This window comes from Rhinopithecus roxellana, chromosome 13 (assembly GCF_007565055.1).
Source record: "Rhinopithecus roxellana isolate Shanxi Qingling chromosome 13, ASM756505v1, whole genome shotgun sequence".
NCBI classification, from domain to species: Eukaryota; Metazoa; Chordata; class Mammalia; order Primates; family Cercopithecidae; genus Rhinopithecus; species Rhinopithecus roxellana.
In genome coordinates this window covers 93,048,635-93,074,964 of record NC_044561.1, presented here as the reverse complement: position 1 = coordinate 93,074,964, position 26,330 = coordinate 93,048,635, and the positions used below count along the sequence as shown (strand labels likewise).

The 26,330-nt window shown below is 40.2% G+C and overlaps 1 protein-coding gene across 4 annotated transcripts in view; it reads left to right on the top strand.

Annotated features, from left to right (window-relative positions):
- SLX4IP (SLX4 interacting protein) overlaps nt 1-26,330 on the top strand; it is a 204,467-nt gene that overhangs the window by 6,480 nt on the left and 171,657 nt on the right. Inside the window, exons 2-3 of one of the 4 annotated variants that reach the window (XM_030914527.1) lie at nt 10,260-10,320; nt 24,588-24,643. In XM_030914527.1, the coding sequence (XP_030770387.1) occupies nt 24,617-24,643 (27 nt within the window). In that variant the 5' untranslated portion in view covers nt 10,260-10,320; nt 24,588-24,616. Of the gene's footprint in view, nt 1-7,956; nt 8,059-10,259; nt 10,321-23,011; nt 23,065-24,587; nt 24,644-26,330 lie in introns of those variants that run through there. The other 3 variants (XM_030914528.1, XM_030914526.1, XM_010355268.2) reach the window with 3 other exon arrangements.

Sequence of the window (26,330 nt, the reverse complement as noted above, 5' to 3'; positions counted from 1 at the left end):
TCTCAAAACAACAGCAACAACAACAACAACAATGGAAACCTACTAGATTTTGCCTATTAGTAAAGCATTCCATGTGGTGACTGGTGGGTATTTTCTGTGGGCACAGCAGGAAGGGGAGGCTCAGGTCATGGGTCAACTGACTAGGTTGAGAGTATAGAATAAGTAAAAGGACTGTTCCATGGAATTATTCTTGGTAGAGTATCAATGTTTGACTTTTAGTGACAGGATTTTTAAGTTCTAATTTTTTTGTTACTTGCATTATCCTCTTTCCATTGTTGAAGCTGAAATTTTTTTTTTTTCTTTTTTAACAAGTAAACTGGCATTCAGAATTACCATCTGAATAATAACAAAAGCTGATTCTTTTTTGCACTGAAGTTGCCTTTCAGACTTTATCTGAGTGGTCACCAGTGAAGCCTTCGCTCATTTGTCGTTTTTCCTCGGTCTTTTGTTAAGTTTATGATTCATTCCTTGATACTGGTTGTTTTGGTGATAAGATTGGTGCATGTGTTGGGAGAGGACAACAGTGAAATGATTTCTCATTCTTGAATTATAGCTGCAACTTCAGAAGTTCTAGGGCCTTTGCTGTTTTCTGTTTCTGTTCCCATAACTAATGAAAGTTCTTTAAGATGATAGAAAGAAGCATAATAATTTCCTAGATAAAATTTGAAATCTGGAGATTAGAAGCCTGAAGTTAATTTCTGGTCTATTTAATGAGAGCAGTTGCTTGTGACATAGGCCAGCAACACTAGAAAGAAGACAAATGTGAATTTCAGAGTGCCTTAGATTTTCCCACAGAATAATCTGGAAGGTCATTGACTTTCTTTATTAGAGTTTATCTCTGCTTTGTATTTAAATGACAGGACAATCTTGTGATACTGTTTAATCTACTTCCATTCCCTCCCCAAATTAATTTTTTAAGACTCCTAGGATCTTTCTCGCTCCACTAAAAACACACATGTAATCATATTTTTGGTGGGGTCATACCCTATCAAAGTCTCCTCATTGTGAAAGAATGCTTGTTTTCAGGCCTCAGAGAGTGGACTCAAGAATGCACAACAGAAGATGAGGCATCATTTTTAAGTTATAATATACTCTAACTTCTCAGCATACTTACGTAAATTATATGCTTTCAGATATTTGGAAAATCGATCTTTTTGGGTTGTCCTACACTTCTTAAAAACAGGTAACAAAATAAAAATGCCACTGAACTTAGACTTGAATTTCCAGCTCTGGTAGCAAAGGCTTTTTAACATTTATTCTGTAAACCTGGGCACTGAGCTTGCTGCATCCTCCTGAAAGCAACTGTGAGGGCCTAGGAAAATAATCATTTAAGATGCATTGTTGCTTTTTGGGTGTATGTGCACATTTGCTTTTTAATGATCAGTTAAAAAAAATTTAGAAAAGCCTCAGGATGTTCCTTGATTTAAAACTTAATTAACATAGAAGCTAATAATATATTTTTCATTTAAATGAATGTTAAAATGCCAGTATTTTAAAGACAAAGAAATTTATGCACCGAAAACGTCATCTTTGTGGTATAAACTTCAACCATACCTCTAATCTGGTGCCCATTATTTTCAGCATGAAACACTAAGGTCTGGGTATGTGTTTATATGAATTATAGCTCTCAGCTTTGGCTGTATGATATATATAACTGAAGTGTTATTTATTTGGTGAAATAGGTCCAGAGTGCTTGACCGCTTTTTTGGAATGCTTACTGTGGAATTTGGAATTTGGGGACAGTAAAGATACATTGGATAAATAGGTATAAATCTAAAACAAAAACAAAAACAAAAAACCACAGTCTGATTTAGTAACATCGGTGGACCCAAGTCAGCAAAGTTTTAATGTATAACTGTACCACACCCCAAGTATTAAAGAGGAGAGGAATGGACCCTGTCCTTGGGAATCTTATAGTCAGGGAGAGGACCAGATTTAGGTGTAATTCAGTGGGCTAGACATGAGAGTAGAGGTGGTTCAAATGTGTCCCAGAGAAGGAGCAATTCACTTGGTTCATAGAAGGCTCCAAGGTGGCATCCGAGTTGGGTCTCAGAGGATAACTCAACTCGCCTTAGGAGAGGACATTCCACAGTGCAGCATGCATGGGTGAAGGCAGGGAGAGATGGAGCTGCCTGTTCAAGGACACGAGCCAGGAGTTGGTTATGTGGTGGCATTGCAGGTGTGAAGTTGCCTGTGCCATAAGATGGAGGTTTGGGCAGGGGCACTGATACTGTTTGGATTTGTGTTCCTGACCAAATCTCATGTTGAACTGTAACGCCCAGTGTTGGAGAAGGGGCCTGGTTGAAGGTGATTGTATCATGGGGGCAGATTTCCCACTTGCTGTTCTCAGGATAGTGAGTTCTCTTGAGCTCTGGTTGTTTAAAAGTGTGTAGTACCTCTCTCTTTGCCCTCTTCGTCCTGCTCCAGTCATGTAGGACACGCCTGCCTCCTTTTGCCTTCCACCATGATTGTAAGTCTCCTGAGGCCTTCCCAGCCATGCTTCCTGTAGAATCTGCAGAACTGCAAGCCAATTAAACCTCTTTTCTTTATAAATTACCCAGTCTCAGGTAGTTCTTTATAGCATTGCAAGAACAGACGAACACAAGCACCTACAAAAGGGCTTGTGATGCTGTGGGAAATCCCAGTGAAGAGTTTTGAATAGGGGACTCATGCTCAGACACCTCTAATGTTGGGTTTGGGGTTGGGGAAGTACAAGGATAGAGATTGGAGGTACTTTAAGAGGCCGTAGTTGTCAGGGGTGTCCTCAGGATAACCCTTTCTTTGGGGTCTGGACCTCCTGGCATCACCATGTGTTTTAGTCTGCCTGTGCTGCCATAACAAAATACCTTAGACTGAGTAATTTATAAACAATAGGAATTTATTGCTCACAGTTCTGGAGAATGGGACGTTCAAGATCCCAGCAGATTCACTGTCTGGTGAGGGCTTTCTTTCTTTCTTTCTTTTTTTTTTTGAGATAGAGTCTCACTCTGTCACCCATGCTGGATTGCAATGGTGCGATCTTGGCTCACTGCAACCTCTGCCTCCCAGGTTCAAGCCATTCTCCTGCCCAGCCTCCTGAGTAGCTGGGATTACAGCTACTTTTTGTATTTTTAGTAGAGATGGGGTTTCACCAGTGTTGGTCAGGCTGGTCTCAAACCCTTGACCTCGTGATCCACCCACCTTGGCCTCCCGAAGTGTTGGGATTACAGGTGTGAGCCACCGCGCCCGGCCTGGGCTTGCTTTCTGCTTCAAAGATGATACCTACTTGCTGTACACTCATATAAGGTAGGGAGGCTGGGGAGCTTGTTTGAGCCTTTTCTTAAATAAGGGCACTGGTCCCATTTGTGAGGATGGAACCCTCATTACTTATCACTTTCCAAAGTCCCCACTGTTAATACTATTACATTGGGCACTGGGTTCCAACATATGAATTTGGGGGGATACCAACATGTAGACCATAGCACCGTGTTGTGATTTGATTTTTCCTTCTCATGGGAGGCGGACAGGCCCATCCATGACTGTCATCTGTTCCATCCCAGGTAACAGGCTGTGTGCATGTTGTAAGGGAAGAGAACATGTGTTCACTACAGATTCTCTGGCAATTGGTTCTTCTGTGTTAAGATATCACAACTCATTGGGTTTTGTAAAAGAATAGTGAGGGACATGCCCCTCAGCTCCCAGAGGATATGAAAATCTTGTGGTTGGATGTTGCACAGTAGTTGTCAAGGCCTGAATAATGGAAGGGATGAGAAGACTTTCCTTCCATCCCCTACTGCCTTGCCAGACCTGTGGAGACTTCGTTGGGAGGCAGAGGCACCTTACTCTGGGCACCGCCTCTGCCCACTTTTCTGTTGGATTGTTTTTTCTTTTTCTTTTTCCTTTTTTTTTTTAAGATGGAGTTTCGTGCTTGTGACCCAGGCTGGAGTACAATGGCGCAATCCTGGCTCACCTCAACCTCAACCTCCTGGGTTCAAATGATTCTCCTGTCTCAGCCTCCTGAGTAGCTGGGATTACAGGCAAGTGCCACCATGCCCGGCTAATTTTTTTGTATTTTTAGTACAGGCAGGGTTTCTCCATGTTGGTCAGGCTGGTCTCGAACTCCCAACCTCAGGTGATCCACCCGCCTCAGCCTCCCAGAGTGTTGGGATTACAGGCGTGAGCCACTGTGCCCAGCCTGGATTGCTTTTTCTTGGATACTTATGTTTTGCTGGTTATATGTCTTACAAATATTTTCTCCCAGTTTATGATGCCTCTCCCCCCATTTCTTTATGGTATGTTTTGATTAAGCTTTTATTTTGAAATAATTATAGATTCACAGGCAGTTACAAAAAAAAGTCCAGGGAGGTCCTGAAAACTGTCATTCAGTTTCCCCCAGTGGTAACATATTGCATAACTGTAGTACAAATATGAAAACTAGAAAATTGACACTGGTTTAATCCCTATAATTTATTAGAGTTAAGCAGTTACACATGGATTTCTTTGGATTTGTACACTTTTATTACATGTGTATGTTCATGTCACCAACTTCATAATCGAGATAGAGAAATGTTCCATGGTTCCATTGCCACAGGTTCCCTCCTACTCCCTCTTTGTAGCTACACACTCCTCTCCCATGCATAACCCTCTGGCAACTACTCATCTCTTCCTCACTTCTATAATTTTATCTCATAAATATTATATAAATGGAATCATACAATATGCAACATTTTGAGATTGCCTTTTTTTTTTTTTTTTTTCAAGACAGAGTCTTGCTCTGTTGCCCAGGCTGGAGTGCAATGGCGTGATCTTGGCTCACTGCAAACTCTGCCTCCTGGGTTCAAGCAATTCTCCTGCCTCAGCCTCCCAAGTAGCTGGCATTACAAGAGTGCGCTAAGATGCTTGGCTAATTTTATTTTTAGTGGAGATGGGATTTCACCATGTTGGCCATGCTGGTCTAAAACTCCTGACCTCGTGATCCACCCACCTCGGCTTCCCAAAGTGCTGGGATTATAGGTGTGAACCACCATGCCCGGCCGACGAGATTGCCCTTTTTTTTTTTGAGACAGAGTCTTACTCTGTCACCCAGGCTGGAGTGCAGTGGCGTGATCTCAGCTCACTGCAACCTCTGCCTTCCCAGTTCAAGTGGTTCTCCCGCCTCAGCCTCCTGAGTAGCTGGGACTACAGGCATGCGCCACCACGCCAAGCTAATTTTTTGTATTTTTAGTAGAAACAGGTTTCACTATGTTAGCCAGGCTGGTCTTGAACTCCTGACCTCAGGTGATCTGCCCGCCTCGGCTTCCCAAAGTGCTGGGATTACAGGCGTGAGCCACCAGGCCTGGCTCAGATTGCCTTTTTTTTTTTTTTTTTTTTTTTTAACAGCCTGTTTCCTTAATATCCATCCAAGTTGCATATATCAGTAGTTTATTCCCTCTGCCTGAGTAATATGCCAGGGTATAAATGTACTGTAGTTTAACCGTTCACACATTGAAGGATGTCAGGGTTGTTTCCAGTTTGTGGCTGTTAAGAATAAAGTTACTGGCCGGGCGCGGTGGCTCAAGCCTGTAATCCCAGCACTTTGGGAGGCCGAGACGGGCGGATCACGAGGTCAGGAGATCGAGACCATCCTGGCTAACACGGTGAAACCCCGTCTCTACTAAAAAACACAAAAAACTAGCCGGGCGAGGTGGTGGGCGCCTGTAGTCCCAGCTACTCGGAGGCTGAGGCAGGAGAATGGCATAAACCCGGGAGGCGGAGCTTGCAGTGAGCTGAGAACCGGCCACTGCACTCCAGCCCGGGCAACAGAGCGAGACTCCGTCTCAAAAAAAAAAAAAAAAAAAAAAAAAAAAAAAAAAAAAAAAAAAAAAGAATAAAGTTACTATGATGGCCGGGTGCGGTGGCTTATGCCTGTAATCCCAACACTTTGGGAGGCCGAGGTGGGTGGATCGCGAGGTCAGGAGTTCAAGCCCAGCCTGGCCAAGATGGTGAAACTCTATGAAAAATACAAAAATTAGCCAGGCGCGGTGGCAGGCGCCTGTAATCCCAGCTACTCAGGAGACTGAGGCAAGAGAATCACTTGAACTTGGGAGGGCGGAGGTTGCAGTGAGCCGAGATCAGGCCACTGCACTCCAGCCTGGGCAGCAGAGTGAGACTCCATCTCAAAAATTAAAAAAAAAAAAAAAATAAAGTTACTATGAACATTTCTCTGCACCCTCACCAGCATTTGGTGTTATTATTTTTTATTTGTCTTTCTGGTAGGTGTGTAGTGATATCTCGTTGTGGTTTTATTTTGCATTTTCCCATGGCTAATGTTGTCGAATATCTTTTCGTATGCTTTTTTACCATCTGTATATCCTTCTTGGTGAGATATCTGTTTGTCATTTGTGCATTTTCTGATTGGACTGTTGCGTTTTACTATTGAATTTTGAGACTTCTTTACATATTCTAGATAGAAATCCTTTGTTGGATATGGATTGCAAATATTTTCTCCCAGTTTTAGAAAAGTTTTAATTTTAATATGGCCAAAGCTGTCATTCTTTTTCTTTATGGTTTATATTTTCTCCGTCTAGTTAAAAAACTCCTTTATGATTTTGAGTTCATAAAAATATCCTCTGAAAGGTTTTAGTTTCGCACATTTGAGTTTTTAACCCATCTGTAATTGATTTTTGAGTCTTATATGAGATAGGGTTCAATTTAATTTTTTCTCAAATAGATATGAGCAATTGTTTGACCACAGTTGATTGAATGAGTCATCCCTTCATTTCCCACTAATTTACAGTGCTGCTGCCAGCATGCATCAGTTTCATAAATGCATGCATTGGTTTCTGGTGTGTGGAGTCTGCCCCTTCTGCCTTTTTGTCTGCCCATTTGCCAGTACATTAGTTTTTCTACCTTGCATTGTAGTAGTTTTGGTAAGACAAACCCCATCTTTTGTTTTTGTTTTTATTGATTTTCTAGAAGTGTCTTGATCTTTTTTACTCTTTCTCGGTTTCCCTGTTCAAGTTTGTGGTTGGAGTTGCATTAAATTAGTAGATCAGTTTGAGGATGTCTTTCATATATTTTTTCATTTTATTCCTAGATACTTTTTATTTGTGGATGCTAGTTTAAATGATATTTTCAATTCTACATTTTTTACTTTTTTCAAAGAAGTTGTTTCTACTGATTCATCATTAAGCATTTTGTTACATTTTTGTAGGTGCTTTTTTTAGATTAAGAAATTCCTTTGTAGTCATAGATTTCTAACGTTATCTTTTTATTTTTTTTCTGCTTCTACTGAAATGATTATGTGCCTTTTTTCTTCTTCAGTTTTTGTTTTTTGAGACAGGGTCTCTCTCTGTCACCCAGGCTGGAGTGCAGTGGCATAAACATGGCTCACCGCAGCCTTGAACTCCTGGGCTCAAGTGATCCTCCTGCCTCAGTCTCCCATGTAGCTGGAACCACAGGTGCGGGCCTCCACATCTGGCTAATTTTTTGATTTTTTTGTAGAGACAAGGTCTCGCTTTGTTGCCTAGGCTGGTCTCGAACTCCTGGGCTCAAGCAGTCCTCCTGCCTTGGCTTCCCAAAGTCCTGGGATTACAGGTGTGAGCCACTGAACCCGGCCTCTATTTCAGTTTTTTAATGTGATGATTTCTCTGGTGTTTAGCAAACCTTGCATTCCTCAGGTATCTCACTTGGTTTTGATGTTTGTTTGTTTGTTTTCAAGTAGGTTTGCTAGATTAAAATTGCTTTTAGATTATTGCTTCTATGTTCACCCATAAAATTGTCTGATTTTTCATTCTTTTACTGCTCTTGTCTGGTTTTGCTATCAGCGCTCCATAAAACGAGTGGTGGGATGTTTTCCTTCATACTCTTTTCTCTGGAAGAATTTGTATACTGGCATTATTTGTACCCTGAACTACTGTTGATTTTTGGATTCTAGAGTTTTAAAAATGGAATAGACTATAGAGGTCAACCTTTCCAACTCCACTGTTTTTTTTTGAGGTGGGAAGAATTAAATGCTGAGGCTTAAATCCAAGGGACACTTTGCACTGTACCATGACCCAGTGAGTTCATCATTATGGAAACCCTAATCCTGAAGTAGAGGTAATAGTCATTTTATTATGTAAAACAGATGGCTTAAAGCCTTCGCACCAAAGTTCATGCAAATCCGTGTAAGAGTGGCTTGAAAAACATCACATTAGCCTCAGTCTCTTAGTTTTCTAGGCCCGTCTGATTAAGATTAAGAATGGAAGGCCGGGCGCGGTGGCTCAGGCCTGTAATCCCAGCACTTTGGGAGGCCGAGACGGGCGGATCACGAGGTCAGGAGATCGAGACCATCCCGGCTAACACGGTGAAACCCCGTCTCTACTAAAAATATAAAAATATTAGCCAGGCGTGGTGTTGGGCGCCCGCAGTCCCAGCTACTCGGGAGGCTGAGGCAGGAGAATGGCGTGAACCCGGGAGGCGGAGCTTGCAGTGAGCCGAGATCCTGCCACTGCACTCCAGCCTGGGCGACAGAGCGAGACTCCCTCTCAAAAAAAAAAAAAAAAAAAAAAAGGATGGAGTTAAGAAAGGGACTCAGGCCAGGCGCCGTGGCTCAAGCCTGTAATCCCAGGCTTGGGAGCCGAGATGGGCGGATCACGAGGTCAGGAGATTGAGACCATCCTGGCTAACATGATGAAACCCCGTCTCTACTAAAAAATACAAAAAACTAGCCGGTCATGGTGGCCGGCGCCTGTAGTCCCAGCTACTCGGAAGGCTGAGGCAGGAGAATGGCGCAAACCCGGGAGGCGGAGCTTGCAGTGAGCTGACATCTGGCCACTGCACTCCAGCCTGGGCGCGAGAGATTCTCAACAAAAAAAAAAAAAAAAGAGGGATTCAGGCACTTTTACAGCTTTGGGATCACCTGCGAGAGCAGGCAGACAACCCTGCTGGCCTACTATTGGGCAGCTTTGTGTAGGAGCTGGCAGCTCACAGGGCAGTGATATGTTTATTGCCCAGTGTGATGGTAATTTTGATTGGGAATATCAAATATTCAATATATGGTATTTTTATGAACATTAATAAAGATTCAGTATATTTTTGGAAAATCTCCCTAAAAACAGAAAAACAATAAAAAGGTTATATGTATAAGTGACTCAGCTCCAATGATCTGGAACATTTTTTTCACCCGGCAGGCTTTTGGTGAGTACCCTCTAGTGTTAGGCATTGCGCTGAGGGCTGCTCATATATGACAGTGTACTCCTTCCACCATGGATAAGTATGATTTTACCATATTTGGGACTTTAGCAGATTGGCTCAGTTCGTTTCAGATTTCAATTCACCATTTAATTCGTCCCCAGCACATGCCTAGTGCTGTCATAAACCAAAGAAAATATGGTTTCTTGATTTGAAATGACTTTAGCAAATATGCAGGCTCAAGGTCTATGCACCTGACTGTCCAGATGTGTTATGGGCTTTATCCTGGCAGAATTCATTTATTTATATTTTGTGTATGAAGGGTGCCATCTTATGTAGCATAGTGATAAACGAGTTCAAACTACATTTTCTTTAACAATAGAGTTTCTTTCTTTGGTTAACAAGAGAGAACCACTACACATGTAGCTTTATTTGAGGTCATACTCTGTGTTGGGAACTTGGACCTTGGCATGAGGCAGAGGGAGGAAGGTCACACCTACCCTGACGGCCTAATGAGTCACTGACCTTGGCAATTCTGCAGGTGACAGATGGTGCTAGTTTGCTCTCAGTGGACCTAACAAGACTCTATCTAGTGCCTGGTTAGGCCATCAGCTGTGAGATCCAGGCCTGGTCCTGTAAGTTCTCATTAGGGGAATAGATGGTAAGGCTGGAAGTAGAGGGTCTGTAAGATCTATTTTAGCCCTAAAATTGTGATTTTTTGAATTTCCAAACATTGTGGAAACAAGTGAAAAAGTTACATACCTTGAGGCAGAGTGTGTTATGATACTAAAAACAGACTAAAATATTCAGAATATAGATTTCATTTTCCCAGGTATCCTGTTTTACATTATCAGACCATATTATTTTATATAAAAAATACATGCTTTTCAGTTCCAGATCCCTAGAGATCATTTTTTTGATATTGGACTTTGATGATACTCTGAAAAATTCAGCATCTACAACGTAAATGTAGCTGTTCTTGTTTTATTGATAAATGTAAAAAAAAACCCCACAGAACAAAAACCTTATTGTGAGTTGAAAATGTGAAAATATAACTGTATTAGTAATTTTAGCCATTACAGTAACCTCACTGTAATATGGCTCATTCATGATCTATCCAACAGCAGATATGATGTGAAAGCCTTGCCTTGGCCTTCCACTTGGTCTGTCTGTCCTTCAGGAAAAGAAGTACGTATGGGAAAATCGGTGTGTAAAAAATAATTGGATCACACATGTTTTACCTATGGTGGTTACTTATTGACAAAACTGTCCCCCTTTTCCTGGTTCAATGTCTAGCTGATCCACTTGAGTATTCTTTTTAAGTACCCTCATCTAGGGACTTCCTTAATTCTTAGCAAGGTTATTCAAGCCTGATTTAATGTTTTTAAGGTGACTGATTTTATGTTTATTAGACAAAAATAATATAATTTTAAAAATCCATGTAAAGTTTTCAGGATAACCTTTATATATATTGTTTTTAAACATGTGCCTGATTTCCCAGGAACTTACTTTTTTTCCACTTACACTGTGTCTAAATGGGCTTGCTAAGATAAACATCATTGGAGGGCGGAGCAAGATGGCCGAATAGGAACAGCTCCAGTCTCCAACTCCCAGTGCGAGCGACACAGAAGACCGGTGATTTCTGCATTTTCAACTGAGGTACTGGGTTCATCTCACTAGGGAGTGCCGGACAATCGGTGCTGGTCAGCTGCTGCAGCCTGACCAGTGAGAGCTGAAGCAGGGCGAGGCATCGCCCCACCTGGGAAGTGCAAGGGGGAAGGGAATCCCTTTTCCTAGCCAGGGGAACTGAGACACACAACACCTGGAAAATCGGGTAACTCCCACCCCAATACTGCGCTTTAAGCAAACGGGCACACCAGGAGATTATATCCCATACCTGGCCGGGAGGGTCCCACTCCCATAGAGCCTCTCTCATTGCTAGCACAGCAGTCTGCGATCTAACTGCAAGGCAGCAGCGAGGCTGGGGGAGGGGCGCCCGCCATTGCTGAGGCTTAAGTAGGTAAACAAAGCTGCTAGGAAGCTCGAACTGGGTGGAGCTCACAGCAGCTCAAGTAAGCCTGCCTGTCTCTGTAGACTCCACCTCTGGGGACAGGGCACAGCTAAACAACAACAAAAACAACAACAACAACAAAAGCAGCAGAAACCTCTGCAGACGCAAACGACTCTGTCTGACAGCTTTGAAGAGAGCAGTGGATCTCCCAACACGGAGGTTGAGATCTGAGAAGGGACACACTGCCTGCTCAAGTGGGTCCCTGACCCCTGAGTAGCCTAACTGGGAGACATCCCCCACTAGGGGCAGTCTGACACCCCACACCTCACAGGGTGGAGTACACCCCTGAGAGGAAGCTTCCAAAGTAAGAATCAGACAGGTACACTCACTGTTCAGCAATATTCTATCTTCTGCAGCCTCTGCTGCTGACACCCAGGCAAACAGGGTCTGGAGTGGACCTCAAGCAATCTCCAACAGACCTACAGCTGAGGGTCCTCACTGTTAGAAGGAAAACTATCAAACAGGAAGGACATCTACACCAAAACCCCATCAGTACATCACCATCATCAAAGAGCAGAGGCAGATAAAACCACAAAGATGGGGAAAAAGTAGGGCAGAAAAGCTGGAAATTCAAAAAATAAGAGTGCATCTCCCCCTGCAAAGGAGCGCAGCTCATCGCCAGCAACGGATCAAAGCTGGATGGAGACTGACTTTGACGAGATGAGAGAAGAAGGCTTCAGTCCATCAAACTTCTCAGAGCTAAAGGAGAAATTATGTACCCAGCGCAAAGAAACTAAAAATCTTGAAAAAAGAGTGGAAGAATTGATAGCTAGAGTAATTAATGCAGAGAAGGTCATAAACGAAATGACAGAGATGAAAACCATGACACGAGAAATACGTGACAAATGCACAAACTTCAGTAACCGACTCGATCAACTGGAAGAAAGAGTATCAGCAATTGAGGATCAAATGAATGAAATGAAGCAAGAAGAGAAACCAAAAGAAAAAAGAAGAAAAAGAAATGAACAAAGCCTGCAAGAAGTATGGGATTATGTAAAAAGACCAAATCTACGTCTGATTGGGGTGCCTGAAAGTGAGGGGGAAAATGGAACCAAGTTGGAAAACACTCTTCAGGATATCATCCAGGAGAACTTCCCCAACCTAGTAGGGCAGGCCAACATTCAAATTCAGGAAATACAGAGAATGCCACAAAGATACTCCTCGAGAAGAGCAACTCCAAGACACATAATTGCCAGATTCACCAAAGTTGAAATGAAGGAAAAAATCTTAAGGGCAGCCAGAGAGAAAGGTCGGGTTACCCACAAAGGGAAGCCCATCAGACTAACAGCAGATCTCTCGGCCGAAACTCTACAAGCCAGAAGAGAGTGGGGGCCAATATTCAACATTCTTAAAGAAAAGAATTGTCAACCCAGAATTTCATATCCAGCCAAACTAAGTTTCATAAGTGAAGGAGAAAGAAAATCCTTTACAGATAAGCAAATGCTTAGAGATTTTGTCACCACCAGGCGTACCTTACAAGAGACCCTGAAGGAAGCACTAAACATGGAAAGGAACAACCGGTACCAGCCATTGCAAAAACATGCCAAAATGTAAAGACCATTGAGGCCAGGAAGAAACTGCATCAACTAACGAGCAAAATAACCAGTTAATATCATAATGGCAGGATCAAGTTCACACATAACAATATTAACCTTAAATGTAAATGGACTAAATGCTCCAATTAAAAGACACAGACTGGCAAACTGGATAAAGAGTCAAGACCCATCAGTCTGCTGTATTCAGGAGACCCATCTCACATGCAGAGACATACATAGGCTCAAAATAAAGGGATGGAGGAAGAGCTACCAAGCAAATGGAGAACAAAAAAAAAGCAGGGGTTGCAATCCTAGTCTCTGATAAAACAGGCTTTAAACCATCAAAGATCAAAAGAGACAAAGAAGGCCATTACATAATGGTAAAGGGATCAATTCAACAGGAAGAGCTAACTATCCTAAATATATATGCACCCAAATTCATAAAGCAAGTCCTTAGAGACTTACAAAGAGACTTAGACTCCCATACAATAATAATGGGAGACTTCAACACCCCACTGTCAACATTAGACAGATCAACGAGACAGAAAGTTAACAAGGATATCCAGGAATTGAACTCATCTCTGCACCAAGCAGACCTAATAGACATCTATAGAACTCTCCACCCCAAATCAACAGAATATACATTCTTCTCAGCACCACATCACACTTATTCCAAAATTGACCACATAATTGGAAGTAAAGCACTCCTCAGCAAATGTACAAGAACAGAAATTATAACAAACTGTCTCTCAGACCACAGTGCAATCAAACTAGAACTCAGGACTAAGAAACCCAATCAAAACTGCTCAACTACATGGAAACTGAACAACCTGCTCCTGAATGACTACTGAGTACATAACGAAATCAAGGCAGAAATAAAGATGTTCTTTGAAACCAATGAGAACAAAGATACAACATACCAGCATCTCTGGGACACATTTAAAGCAGTGTGTAGAGGGAAATTTATAGCACTAAATGCCCACAAGAGAAAGCTGGAAAGATCTAAAGTTGACACTCTAACATCACAATTAAAAGAACTAGAGAAGCAAGAGCAAACACATTCAAAAGCTAGCAGAAGGCAAGAAATAACTAAGATCAGGCAGAAATGAAGGAGATAGAGACACAAAAAACCCTCCAAAAAATCAATGAATCCAGGAGTTGGTTTTTTGAAAAGATCAACAAAATTGACAGACCGCTAGCAAGACTAATAAAGAAGAAAAGAGAGAAGAATCAAATAGACGCAATAAAAAATGATAAAGGGGACATCACCACCGACCCCACAGAAATACAAACTACCATCAGAGAATACTATAAACACCTCTACGCAAATAAACTGGAAAATCTAGAAGAAATGGATAATTTCCTGGACACTTACACTCTTCCAAGACTAAACCAGGAAGAAGTTGAATCCCTGAATAGACCAATAGCAGGCTCTGAAATTGAGGCAATAATGAATAGCCTACCAACCAAAAAAAGTCCAGGACCAGATGGATTCACAGCGGAATTCTACCAGAGGTACAAGGAGGAGCTGGTACCATTCCTTCTGAAACTATTCCAATCAATAGAAAAAGTGGGAATCCTCCCTAACTCATTTCATGAGGCCAACATCATCCTGATACCAAAGCCTGGCAGAGACACAACAAAAAAAGAGAATTTTAGACCAATATCCCTGATGAACATCGATGCAAAAATCCTCAACAAAATACTGGCAAACCAGATTCAGCAGCACATCATAAAGCTTATCCACCATGATCAAGTGAGCTTCATCCCTGAGATGCAAGACTGGTTCAACATTCGCAAATCAATAAACGTAATCCAGCATATAAACAGAACCAAAGACAAGAACCACATGATTATCTCAATAGATGCAGAAAAGGCCTTTGACAAAATTCAACAGCCCTTCATGCTAAAGACGCTCAATAAATTTGGTATTGATGGAACATACCTCAAAATAATAAGAGCTATTTATGACAAACCCACAGCCAATATCATACAGAATGGGTAAAAACTGGAAAAATTCCCTTTGAAAACTGGCACAAGACAGGGATGCCCTCTCTCACCACTCCTATTCAACATAGTGTTGGAAGTTCTGGCTAGGGCAATCAGGCAAGAGAAAGAAATCAAGGGTATTCAGTTAGGAAAAGAAGAAGTCAAATTGTCCCTGTTTGCAGATGACATGATTGTATATTTAGAAAACCCCATTGTCTCAGCCCAAAATCTCCTTAAGCTGATAAGCAACTTCAGCAAAGTCTCAGGATACAAAATTAACGTGCAAAAATCACAAGCATTCTTCTACACCAGTAATAGACAAACAGAGAGCCAAATCATGAATGAACTTCCATTCACAATTGCTTCAAAGAGAATAAAATACCTAGGAATCCAACTTACAAGGGATGTAAAGGACCTCTTCAAGGAGAACTACAAACCACTGCTCAGTGAAATAAAAGAGGACACAAACAAATGGAAGAACATACCATGCTCATGGATAGGAAGAATCTATATCGTGAAAATGGCCATACTGCCCAAGGTTATTTATAGATTCAATGCCATCCCCATCAAGCTACCAATGAGTTTCTTCACAGAATTGGAAAAAACTACTTTAAAGTTCATATGGAACCAAAAAAGAGCCCGCATTGCCAAGACAATCCTAAGTCAAAAGGACAAAGCTGGAGGCGTCACGCTACCTGACTTCAAACTATACTACAAGGCCACAGTCACCAAAACAGCATGGTACTGGTACCAAAACAGAGATATAGACCAATGGAACAGAACAGAATCCTCAGAAATAATACCACACATCTACAGCCATCTGATCTTTGACAAACCTGAGAGAAACAAGAAATGGGGAAAGGATTCCCTATTTAATAAATGGTGCTGGGAAAATTGGCTAGCCATAAGTAGAAAGCTGAAACTGGATCCTTTCCTTACTCCTTATATGAAAATTAATTCAAGATGGATTAGAGACTTAAATGTTAGACCCAATACCATAAAAACCCTAGAAGAAAAGCTAGGTAATACCATTCAGGACATAGGCATGGGCAAGGACTTCATGTCTAAAACACCAACAGCAACGTCAACGAAAGCCAAAATTGCCAAATGGAATCTAATTAAACTAAAGAGGTTCTACACAGCAAAAGAAACTACCATCAGAGTGAACAGGCAACCTACAGAATGGGAGAAAATTTTTGCAATCTACTCATCTGACAAAGGGCTAATATCCAGAACCTACAAAGAACTCAAACAAATTTACAAGAAAAAAACAAACAACCCCATCAAAAAGTGGGCAAAGGATATGAACAGACATTTCTCAAAAAAAGGCATTCATACAGCCAATAGACACATGAAAAAATGCTCATTATCACTGGCCATCAGAGAAATGCAAATCAAAACCACAATGAGATACCATCTCACACCAGTTAGAATGGCAGGCATTCAAAAGTCAGGCAACAACAGGTGCTGGAGAGGATGTGGAGAAATAGGAACACTTTTACACTGTTGGCGGGATTGTAAACTAGTTCAACCATTATGGAAAACAGTATGGCTATTCCTCAAGGATCTAGAACTAGAAGTACCATATGACCCAGCCATCCCATTACTGGGTATATACCCAAAGGATCATAAATCATGCTGCTATAAAGACACATGCACACGTATGTTTATTGCGGCACTATTCACAATAGCAAAGACTTGGAATCAACCCAAATGTCCATCAGTGACAGACTGGATTAAGAAAATGTGGCACATATACACTATGGCATAGTATGCAGCCATAAAAAAGGATGTGTTTGTGTCCTTTGTAGGGACATGGATGCAGCTGGAACCCATCATTCTTAGCAAACTATCACAAGAACAGAAAACCAAACACCGCATGTTCTCACTCATAGGTGGGAACTGAACAATGAGATCACTTGGACTCGGGAAGGGGAACATCACACACCGGGGCCTATCATGGGGAGGGGGGAGGGGGGAGGGATGGCATTGGGAGTTATAACTGATGTAAATGATGAGTTGATGGGTGCTGACGAGTTAATGGGTGCAGCACACCAACATGGCACGAGTATACATATGTAACAAACCTGCACGTTATGCACATGTACCCTAGAACTTAAAGTATAATAATAAAAGAAAAAAAGATAAACATCATTAAATATTTTTCTAAGTCATGTGCATTATGTTATTTAGAGAATGGAAATGAATACTTAAAATGACTTAGGGTTTGGATAAAGATTTTTTGTCCATTTAAAAAATCAGGATCTCATCACATAGGAGACAAAAATTAAAAAATTAAAAATTAAAATCAAAGAGTACCAAGTTTCTAAAAAAAAAAAAAATCACCATTGACTAATTAATAATAATTATGAATACCCATCGAAGGCCTAGTGGTGTTTTTTTTTTTTTTTTTTTTCCTGGGATTACAGGCATGAGCCATCATGCCCGGCCGGCCTAGTGTTTTTATGTGTCATTTTATTTAGTCTTTTCAATAATTTTGAGTTAGGTATTATTACTCTTATTTTAGAAATAAAAATCCCAACACTTTGGGAGGCCGATTCAGGCGGATCACGAGGTCAGGAGATCGGGACCATCCTGGCTAACATGGTGAAATCCCGTCTCTACTAAAAATACAAAAGAAATTAGCTGGGTGTGGTGGCGAGCGCCCGTAGTCCCAGCTACTCGGGGAGGCTGAGGCAGGAGAATGGGGTGAACCCGAGAGGCAGAGCTTGCAGTGAGCCGAGATAGCGCTGCTGCACTCAGCCTGGGCAACAGAGCAATACTCCGTCTCAAAAAAAAAAAAAAAAAAAAATAATAATAAATAAATAAATAAATAATTCAGGATACAGAAATAAGTGCCCTTCTTATTTATTTATTTATTTTTTGAGACAGAGTATTACTCTGTCACCCAGGCTGGAGTGCAGTGGCACAATCTTAGCTCACTGCAACTTCCGCCTCCTGGGTGCAAGCGATTCTCCTGCCTCAGCCTTCCGAGTAGCTGGGACTACAGGCGCCCACCACCATGCCTGCCTAACTTTTGCATTTTTAGTAGAGACGGGGTTTCACCATTTTGGCCAGTGTGATCTCGAACTCTGACCTCCAGTGATCCACCTGCCTTGGCCTCCCAAAGTGTTGGGATTACAGGTGTGAACCACTGCGCCCGACCGTGTTTTTCTTGTTTTAAAAAAGGCTCTCAAACTGTGCTGTCCATAATGGTGGCTACCTACGAGTGTCTATTGAGCACCTGACCCATGACCAGTCCAAATTGAGATGTCCTAGAAATATAACCAATTTCAAAGTCTTGGTTAAAACAACAAGCATGTAAACATTTTTATATAGTTCACATGTTGAAATGCTAACATGTTGGCTATATCGGGTTAAACAAAATAGATTGACCGGGCACGGTGACTCACGACTGTAATCCCAGCACTTTGGGAGGCTGAGGTGGGCGAATCATGAGGTCAGGAGTTCGAGACCAGCCTGGCCAACATGGTGAAACCCCATCTCTACTAAAAATACAAAAAATTAGTTGGGCTTAGTGACGGGTGCCTGTAATCCCAGCTACTTGGGAGGCTGAGGCAGGGGAATCGCTTGAACCCAGGAGGTGGAGGTTGCAGTGAGCCAAGATTGCGCCACTCACTCCATTCCTGGTGACAGAGTGAGATTCCGTCTCAAAAACATAAAATAAAATGAAATAGATTATTCAAATTAACTTTACCTGTTTCTGTTTACTTTTTTAAAAATGCAACTAATAGAAAACTTAAGATTACATTTGTGGCTTGCATTATATTTCTATTGGAAGAGCTGCTGTAACAATTTCAACAGGCAAATAGTTCCATGCTCAAGGCTTGTGAATGATTGTGTCCTCCTCAACCCCTTTCCTCCATCCTTGTGGGCCCTCTTCACCTTGTTCTTCAGTTTGGGGCAGAGTTTAGTACTTAAGAATCGGATACAGGCAGGGCGTGGTGGCTCCCACGTATAATCCCAGCACTTTGGAAGGCAGAGGCTGTTGGATTGCTTGAGCTCAGGAGATGAAAACCAGCTTGGGCAAGATGGTGAAGCCCCATCTCTATAAAAAATATAAAAATAGGCCAGGTGCGGTGGTTCATGCCTGTAATCCCAGCACTGTGGGAGGCCGAGGTGGGCGGATCACTAGAGGTCAGGAATTCAAGACCAGCCTGACCAATATGATGAAACTCTGTCTCTACTAAAAATACAAAAATTAGCTGGATGTGGTGGCATGCGCCTGTAATCCCAGCTACTCAGGAAGCTGAGACAGGAGAATTGCTTAACCCAGGAGACAGGTTGCAGTGAGCCAAGATCGTGCCATTGCACCCCAGCCTGGGCAACAAGAGTGAAACTCTGTCTCAAAACAAAAAAATAAATAAATATGTATGTATATGTAAATTAGCTGGGTTTGGTGGCATGAACCTGTGATCCCAGCTACTTGGGAGGCTGAGGCAGGAGGATCGCTTGAGTTCACCAGGTGGAGGTTGCTGTGAGCCTTGATTGAGCCACTGCACTTCAGCCTGGTTGACAAAGTGAGACTCTATCTCAGAAATAAATAAAAAATAAATAAACTTTAAAAAAGTTTATTAAAAAACAAAGAATTGGATCCAGATCACTAAATTACTGTCTGTATTTTTGCTTTAATATAGCCATTGTGGTTATTATTATTTTTACTGGTCTGCTTTGTTTCTGAAACACTCCATCACCAAAAAGAGATCTTTTGCTCTGTTTAACCTGTGTGCCCTCACCATATTTACGCACACACATTCCCTATTTTTCTAATATCATCATAAGCATAATATTGTTTAGGTCAACATTCAATGTTTGCTATTTTGACTATAAATGCTTAGTCATAACTGAGCTGTGTGTTAAGCACTCTTTATTTACTGCTGTTTTTGTTTGTGGTGGAATCAGTAATTGCCTTGTTATTCTTCTGCTGTTTAGCTTTCCATGTACCTGCCCTAATTCAATCTCATATTCTTCACCAGTTATCTAAAACTCATCCGTGTGTGCATGTGTGTAGATCTTCCTGGATGTGCCTCTCCCCTGCAGCCTGCTGTGGTCCGCACCTGCACTTCCCCTGTGGTCTACCCACAGCTCTCATGGAGGCCTCCTTTCACCAGATCCTCAGCTTTCCTCTGCCTTTCTCCTGTCTCACCCTTCCTGTTTCCTCTTTCTTGCTTAATTTCCTCATTTTGGTGAAGCACATCTTTAGTAGCTTCCTGAGAAAAAATACATGAAACAGTTTTATAAGAACTTGCATGTCTTAATAATTTTTTTTCTCCCCTGAAGTTTAAATCCAATTTGAGGTTGGAAACAATTTTCTTCAGAATTTTGAAGATATTTCTCCATATCTTTGGGCAGTTTTGAACCAGTTCTGACTCCTGATCCTTTGTGTTCTCCACCTCCTACTACCCCCCACACACACTTAAAAAAATTTTTTTTTATCCCCAATACCTAAAATTTCACTGTGATAGATGCTCTAATATGGGTCAGTCTCCATACTCATTTTCATGTGTTTGACCTCCTGTATTGGTCTTTTAATTTTAATTTATTTTCTCTTTCCTTTTTTCTTTTTATTTTTTGCTGAAGTTTCTGAGAGATTTCATCATGTTATCTTTCAACCATTCTATTAAGTTTTAAAAATTCAACTATCATTGTTTTAGTTTGTTGTCTTCTGATGGTCTCTTTTTTTGTTGTTGTCATTTTTTTTTTTTTTTTTTTTTTTTTTTTTTTTTTTTTTTTGCTTTATGGCTGCAGTATCTGCAACCTCCCTAATGATAATTTTTAAAAAATGTTTTCTTCTCCCTCCATACTTTGTTTCAGCCAAGTAGATTTTTTTTCTCTGTTTGTTTTTCTTTCATAATATAATCTTGCTTTAGGTGGCAGGTTATTCCTGCTTGTTTACTTATATTTGAGAGTGGGACATTAAAAGAGAACTAGAATCTCTGCATATGGGTGTGGGGCTTATGGATCTGGACTTCACTTAAGAGCCATCTGTTTAGGCTGTTTCCTTGGGGAACCCCTGTGTCAGTATTTTTAGACACTGTCTTTTAGGTTAGTCCAATTCTCTGAATAGGGAGGTTTTAGTCTGCTCTCTGGAGAGTATGGGCAGGGTAGAGAGGCATGCAGGCAGAGGAAGGTCTCCGTTTATATTCCCTAATTTCTCTTTGTTCAGAAGATTCCACCTTCTACTGTGCCTAGTGTTTTCCAGACTAGAGATCCTCTGTCTTACCCTCTTCAGAAAATACTCCGGTTTTCTGCCAGGGTGAGAAAAAGTGGTTGCCTGGCTGAGCACAGTAAAGGGGAATATTTACCTTTTTATTGCCAAATAATATTCTATTGTATGACATATCACATTTTGTTTATCTGTTCATTAGTTGATGGACATTTGAGTTGTTTCCATTTTTCGACTATTATTAGTAGTGCTTCTGTGAGCATTCCTGTATAATTATTTTGTATGGAGTTATTTTTTTTTTTTTCTTGGTTGTATCCCTAGGAATGGAAATGCTGGATCATGTGGCAATTCTGTAAATTTTGAAACGCTATCAAACTATTGTGCGAAGTGGCTACATTTTACATTCCTACCATCAATGTATGAGAGTTCCAGTTTATTCACATCCTTGCCAACATCTGTTATTATTTGTCATTTTGATTTTAGCTATTTATCTTAATGGGTATAAAGTAATGTCTCATTGTGGTTTTGATTTGCATTTATTGAATGGCTAATGATGTTAAGCATCTTTTCATGTGCTTAATGGGTCATTTGTAGATCTTCTTTGAAGGAATTCAAATTCTTTGCTTATTTTTAAATTGAGTTATTTTTCCTCTTATTGAGTTGAGTTCTTTATATAGTCTGGACATGAGTCCTTCATCAGATGTATGATTTGCAGACTTTTTTTCTATTCTGTGTATTATCTTTTTACTTTCTTGGTTTGAAGTATAAAAGTTTTTAATTTTGATAAAATCTAACTTACTAATTGCTTTTGTCACTTCTGTTTTGGTATCATATCTAAGAAACTGTTGCCCAATGAAAGGTCACAAAAATTTATGCCTATGTTTTTTTCCTAAGATTTTTATAGTTTTAGCTCTTATATTTAGGTCTTTGATGCATTCTGAATTAACTTTTTGTACATAGTGTGATGTAGCAGTCCAACTTTATTATTTGGCATATGGATACCCAGTTGTCCTGGAACCATTTGTTGAAACAACTATTTTCCCATCCAGTTATCTCAGTACCCTTGTTGAAAATTAATTGAACATGAATTTAAGGCTCTATTTCTATCAATTTTATTCCAATTGACCTATATGTCTTTTATTTATTTTTTTGAGACAGAGTCTCAATCTGTCCCCCAGGCTGGAGTGCAGTGGTGTGATCTTGCCACACTGCAACCTCTGCCTCCTGCTTTCAACTGATTCTCGTGCTTCAGCCTCCTGAGTAGTTGGAATTACAGGTGCGCACCACCATGCCCGGCTGATTTTTTGTATTTTTAGTAGAGACAGGGTTTCACCATGTTGGCCAGGGTTGTCTCGTACTCCTGGCCTCAAGTGATCTGCTCGCCTTAGCCTCCCAAAGTGCTGGGATTACAGGTGTGAGCCACCGTGCCTGGCCTATATGTCTGTTCTTGTGCTAGTGTAGGTTGAGCATCCCTAATATGAAAATCCAAAATATGAAATCCTGCAAAGTCTGAAACTCTCTGAATGCCAACATGATGCCACAAGTACAAAATTCCACACCTGACTTCACATGACAGTCTGTAGTCAAAATGCAGTCAAAACTTTGTTTCATGCACAAAATCATAAAAATATATAAAATTCAGGCTATCTGTATAAGGTATATATGAAACATAAGTGAATTTTGTATTTAGATTTGTGTCTCATCCCCAGGATATCTCATCATGTATATGTAAATATTCCAAATCTGAAAAAAATCCTGTGTCTGAAACACTTCTGGTCCTAAGCATTTCTGTAAGGGATGTTCAGCCTGTACCATACTGTTCTGATTGTTGTGATGTTGTAGTAAGCTTTTATTTATTTATTTTTTCAGATGGAGTCTTGCTCTGTTACCCAAGCTGGAGTGCAGTGGCATGATTTTGGCTCATTACAACCTCCACCTCTCGGGTTCAAGTGATTCTCCTGCCTCAGCCTCTCAAGTAACTGGGATTACAGGCGCATGTCACTACGCCCAGCTAATTTTTGTATTTTTAGTAGAGATGGGGTTTCCCCATGTTGGCTAGGCTGATCTCGAACTCCTGACCTCGTGATCCACCTTCCTCGGCCTCCCAAAGTGCTGGGATTAACAGGCATGAGCCACTGCGTCCAACCATAGTAAGCTTTTAAATTGAGAAGACTGAGTTCTCCAATTTCATTCTTCTTTTTCAGTATTGTTTTTGTTACTTCAGAGCTCTTGCAATTTTATATACATTTTGGAATAAACTTGTTAATTTCTGTAAAGAAGTCAGCTAGGATTTTGATAGGGATTGCATTGAATCAGAGAACAATTTGGGAATATTGCTATATTAACAGCATAAGTCTTACAATTCATGAACATGGGTTATCTTTCCACTTAAGTCTTTAATTTCTTTCAATTATATTTTATTACTTCTGGTGTACAAGTCTTGTACTTTTGTTGTACTTATTCCTAAGTATTCTTTTTCATGTTATTATGAATGGAATTTTTCTTTAAATTTTATTTTAGGACTATTTATTGTTGGTATGTAGAAATACAGTAGATTTAAAAATATTTATCATCTATCCTACAACCTTGCTGAACTTATTAATTCTAGTAGTTTTTTGATGATTTCTTAGGGTTTTCTATATATGAGAACATGTTGTTTATGAATAGACAGTTTATCTCTTTCTTCCTAATCTGGATGCTTTTTATTTCTTTTTGTTGCCTAATTGCCTTAGTTAGAACCTTTAGTACAATGATGAAAAGAAGGGGCAAGAGCAGACATTTCTTGTAAAGATGTCTCTCTCATCTTAAGGGAGAAAACATTTAGTCTTCATCATTAAGTATGATTTTAGCACTTGGTTTTTCCTAAATATCTTTTATCAGGTTGAGATAGTCCCTTCTATTCCTATTGTGAGGGCTTTTTTTTTTTTTTTTAATTAAAAAAGCGTTTTGGGTTTTTTTTTTTTTTTTTTTTGTATTTGGGATGATTATGTGCATTTTTTTCTGTTATTAATAGAGTGTATTATATTGATTAATTTTCAGATCTTAAACTAACCTTGCATTCTTGGAATACATCCAACTTGATCATGGTGTATAATCTTTTTTACATGTTGCTGTGTTTGATTTTCTAGTATTTTGCTGATAATTTTTGGATCTTTCTTCATAAGGTACATTGATGTGTGGTTTTCTTGTGATGTCTCTCTCTGGTGTTGGTATCAGGGTGACACTGGCTTCAGAATTATTTGAGAAATTTTCTTATGCTTCTGTTTTTTTTAAAGAGTTCATGAGGGATTGGTTTAAATTATTTACAGATTTGGTAGAATATAGCAGGGAAGCCATCTGAGCCTGTGCTTTTCTCCCTTTTAGATAAGGTCTTGCTGTGTTGCCTAGTTTGGTCTCAAACTCCTGAGCTCAAGTGATCCTCCCACTTTGGCCTCCTGAAATGCTGGGATTATAGGTGTGAGCCACCATCCCTGGCCAGGGCCTGTCCTTTTCTTTACAAGCAGTGCTTAAATTACTAATTTAGTATAGCATTTTGGTTAAGGGAATTATAAGTGAACATTCATCTCATAAATACCCATTGATATTTTACTATTCAGCCAATCTTTTTCCTGTATAATATCCAAATAACAAGAAATTTTAATATATCTAATTATAACTTTTTTTTTCCTTAAAGGTTTGTAGTTACTGTGGAGTCAGTAAGCCATGGCATCTAAGAAATTTGCTGTTAAAGTAAGTAATGTTTAATAGCTTTTTAAAAAGTGTCTAATCACTGTCTAATATAACTGAGTTCTATGTTAATTGAAAATTGAAGTTCCTAACTTTCTACTTTTTACACTTGGGACTCCGCAAAAAATTTTTTTTCAGCTTTTAAGTTCTGGGGCACATGTGCAGGATGTGCAGGTTTGTTACATAGGTAAACATGTGCCACAGTGGTTTGTTGCACAGATCATCCCATGACTTAGGTATTAAACCCAGTGGCCATTAGCTATTCTTCCTGATGTTCTCCCTCCCCCTGCCCCACCAGCAGGTCCCAGTGTGTACTTTTTCCCCCCATGTGTCTGTGTGTACTCATTCAGCTCCCACTTATAAGTGAGACTGTGAGGTATTTGGTTTTCTGTTCTTGCATTAGTTTGTTGAGGATAATGCCTTCCAGCTCCATCCATGTCCCTGCAAAGGACATCATTTTGTTCCTTTTTATGGCTGCATAGTATTCCATGGTGTATATGTACCACATTTTCTTTATCTGTTTTTTCACTGATGGGCATTTAGGTTGATTCCATGTCTTTGCTATTGTGAATAGTGTTGCAGTGAACATATGCATGCACGTTTCTTTATAATAGAATGATTTATATCTTGGGGATATATACCCGGCAATGGGATTGCTGGGTCAAATGGCATTTCTGTCTCTAGATATTTGGGGAATTGCCTCACTGTCTTCCATAATAGTTGAACTAATTTACACTCCCACCAACAGTGTGAAAATATTCCTTTTTCTCCACAGCCTTACCAGCGTCTGTTGTTTCCTGACTTTTTAATAATCGCCATTCTGACTGGCGTGAGATGGTATTGTGTTGTTTTTGATTTGCATTTCTTTAATGATCAGTGATATTGAGCTTTTTTTCATATATTTGCTGGCTACATGAATGTCCTCTTTTCAGAAGAGTCTGTTTACATCGTTTGCCCACTTTTTAATGGGGTCTTTTTTTTTTTCTTGTAAGTTTGTTTAAGTTCCTTGTAGACTCTGGATATTAGACCTTTGTCAAATGGATAGCTTGCAAGTATTTTCTCCCGTTCTGTAGGTTGTCTGTTCACTTTGATGATAGTTTCTTTTGCTGTACAGAAGCTCTTTAGTTTTTGCTTTTTTTTTTTTTTTTTTTTTTTTTTGCTTTTGTTGCAGTTGCTTTTGGTGTTTTGGGGACTCTAGGCAGATGGAAAATTTATATTTTGAGAATGAGATGGGGGAGAAAATGTTCATATAGTTATGAGGCGTTCCTTGCTTCATCTTTTAAAGATGCTTTTTGGTCATCCCTTGGTCTTTACTGTTAAAAATTATTATTCATATTCCAAGTCCATGGCATGATTTCTCATTATGTCAAAGCAGATAAAAGGTAATCAAAAGAAGGAATCAGCAAATTCTCTACCTGGGTCAATGCCAGGAGAGTTCCCTTGCTTGGTTGCCGTCTTTCATTTTCCTCTTATAAATGTCCCTTCTTTGTTCCTTGATGGCTGGGGTTGAGACCTTCTCAGGTGTGGATAGATGGGAGGCTCCTGTGTGAGGGATAGTGGGAAGGGAGAAGAGAAGAACTGATGGTGAGTACAAGATCTTGCAGATGCTTTCATATATGTTGTTGTTTCTTTAGGACATTTTCTGTGTGCTAGTGTTACCATAAGTGCAAGTTCAAAACATCAGAATATA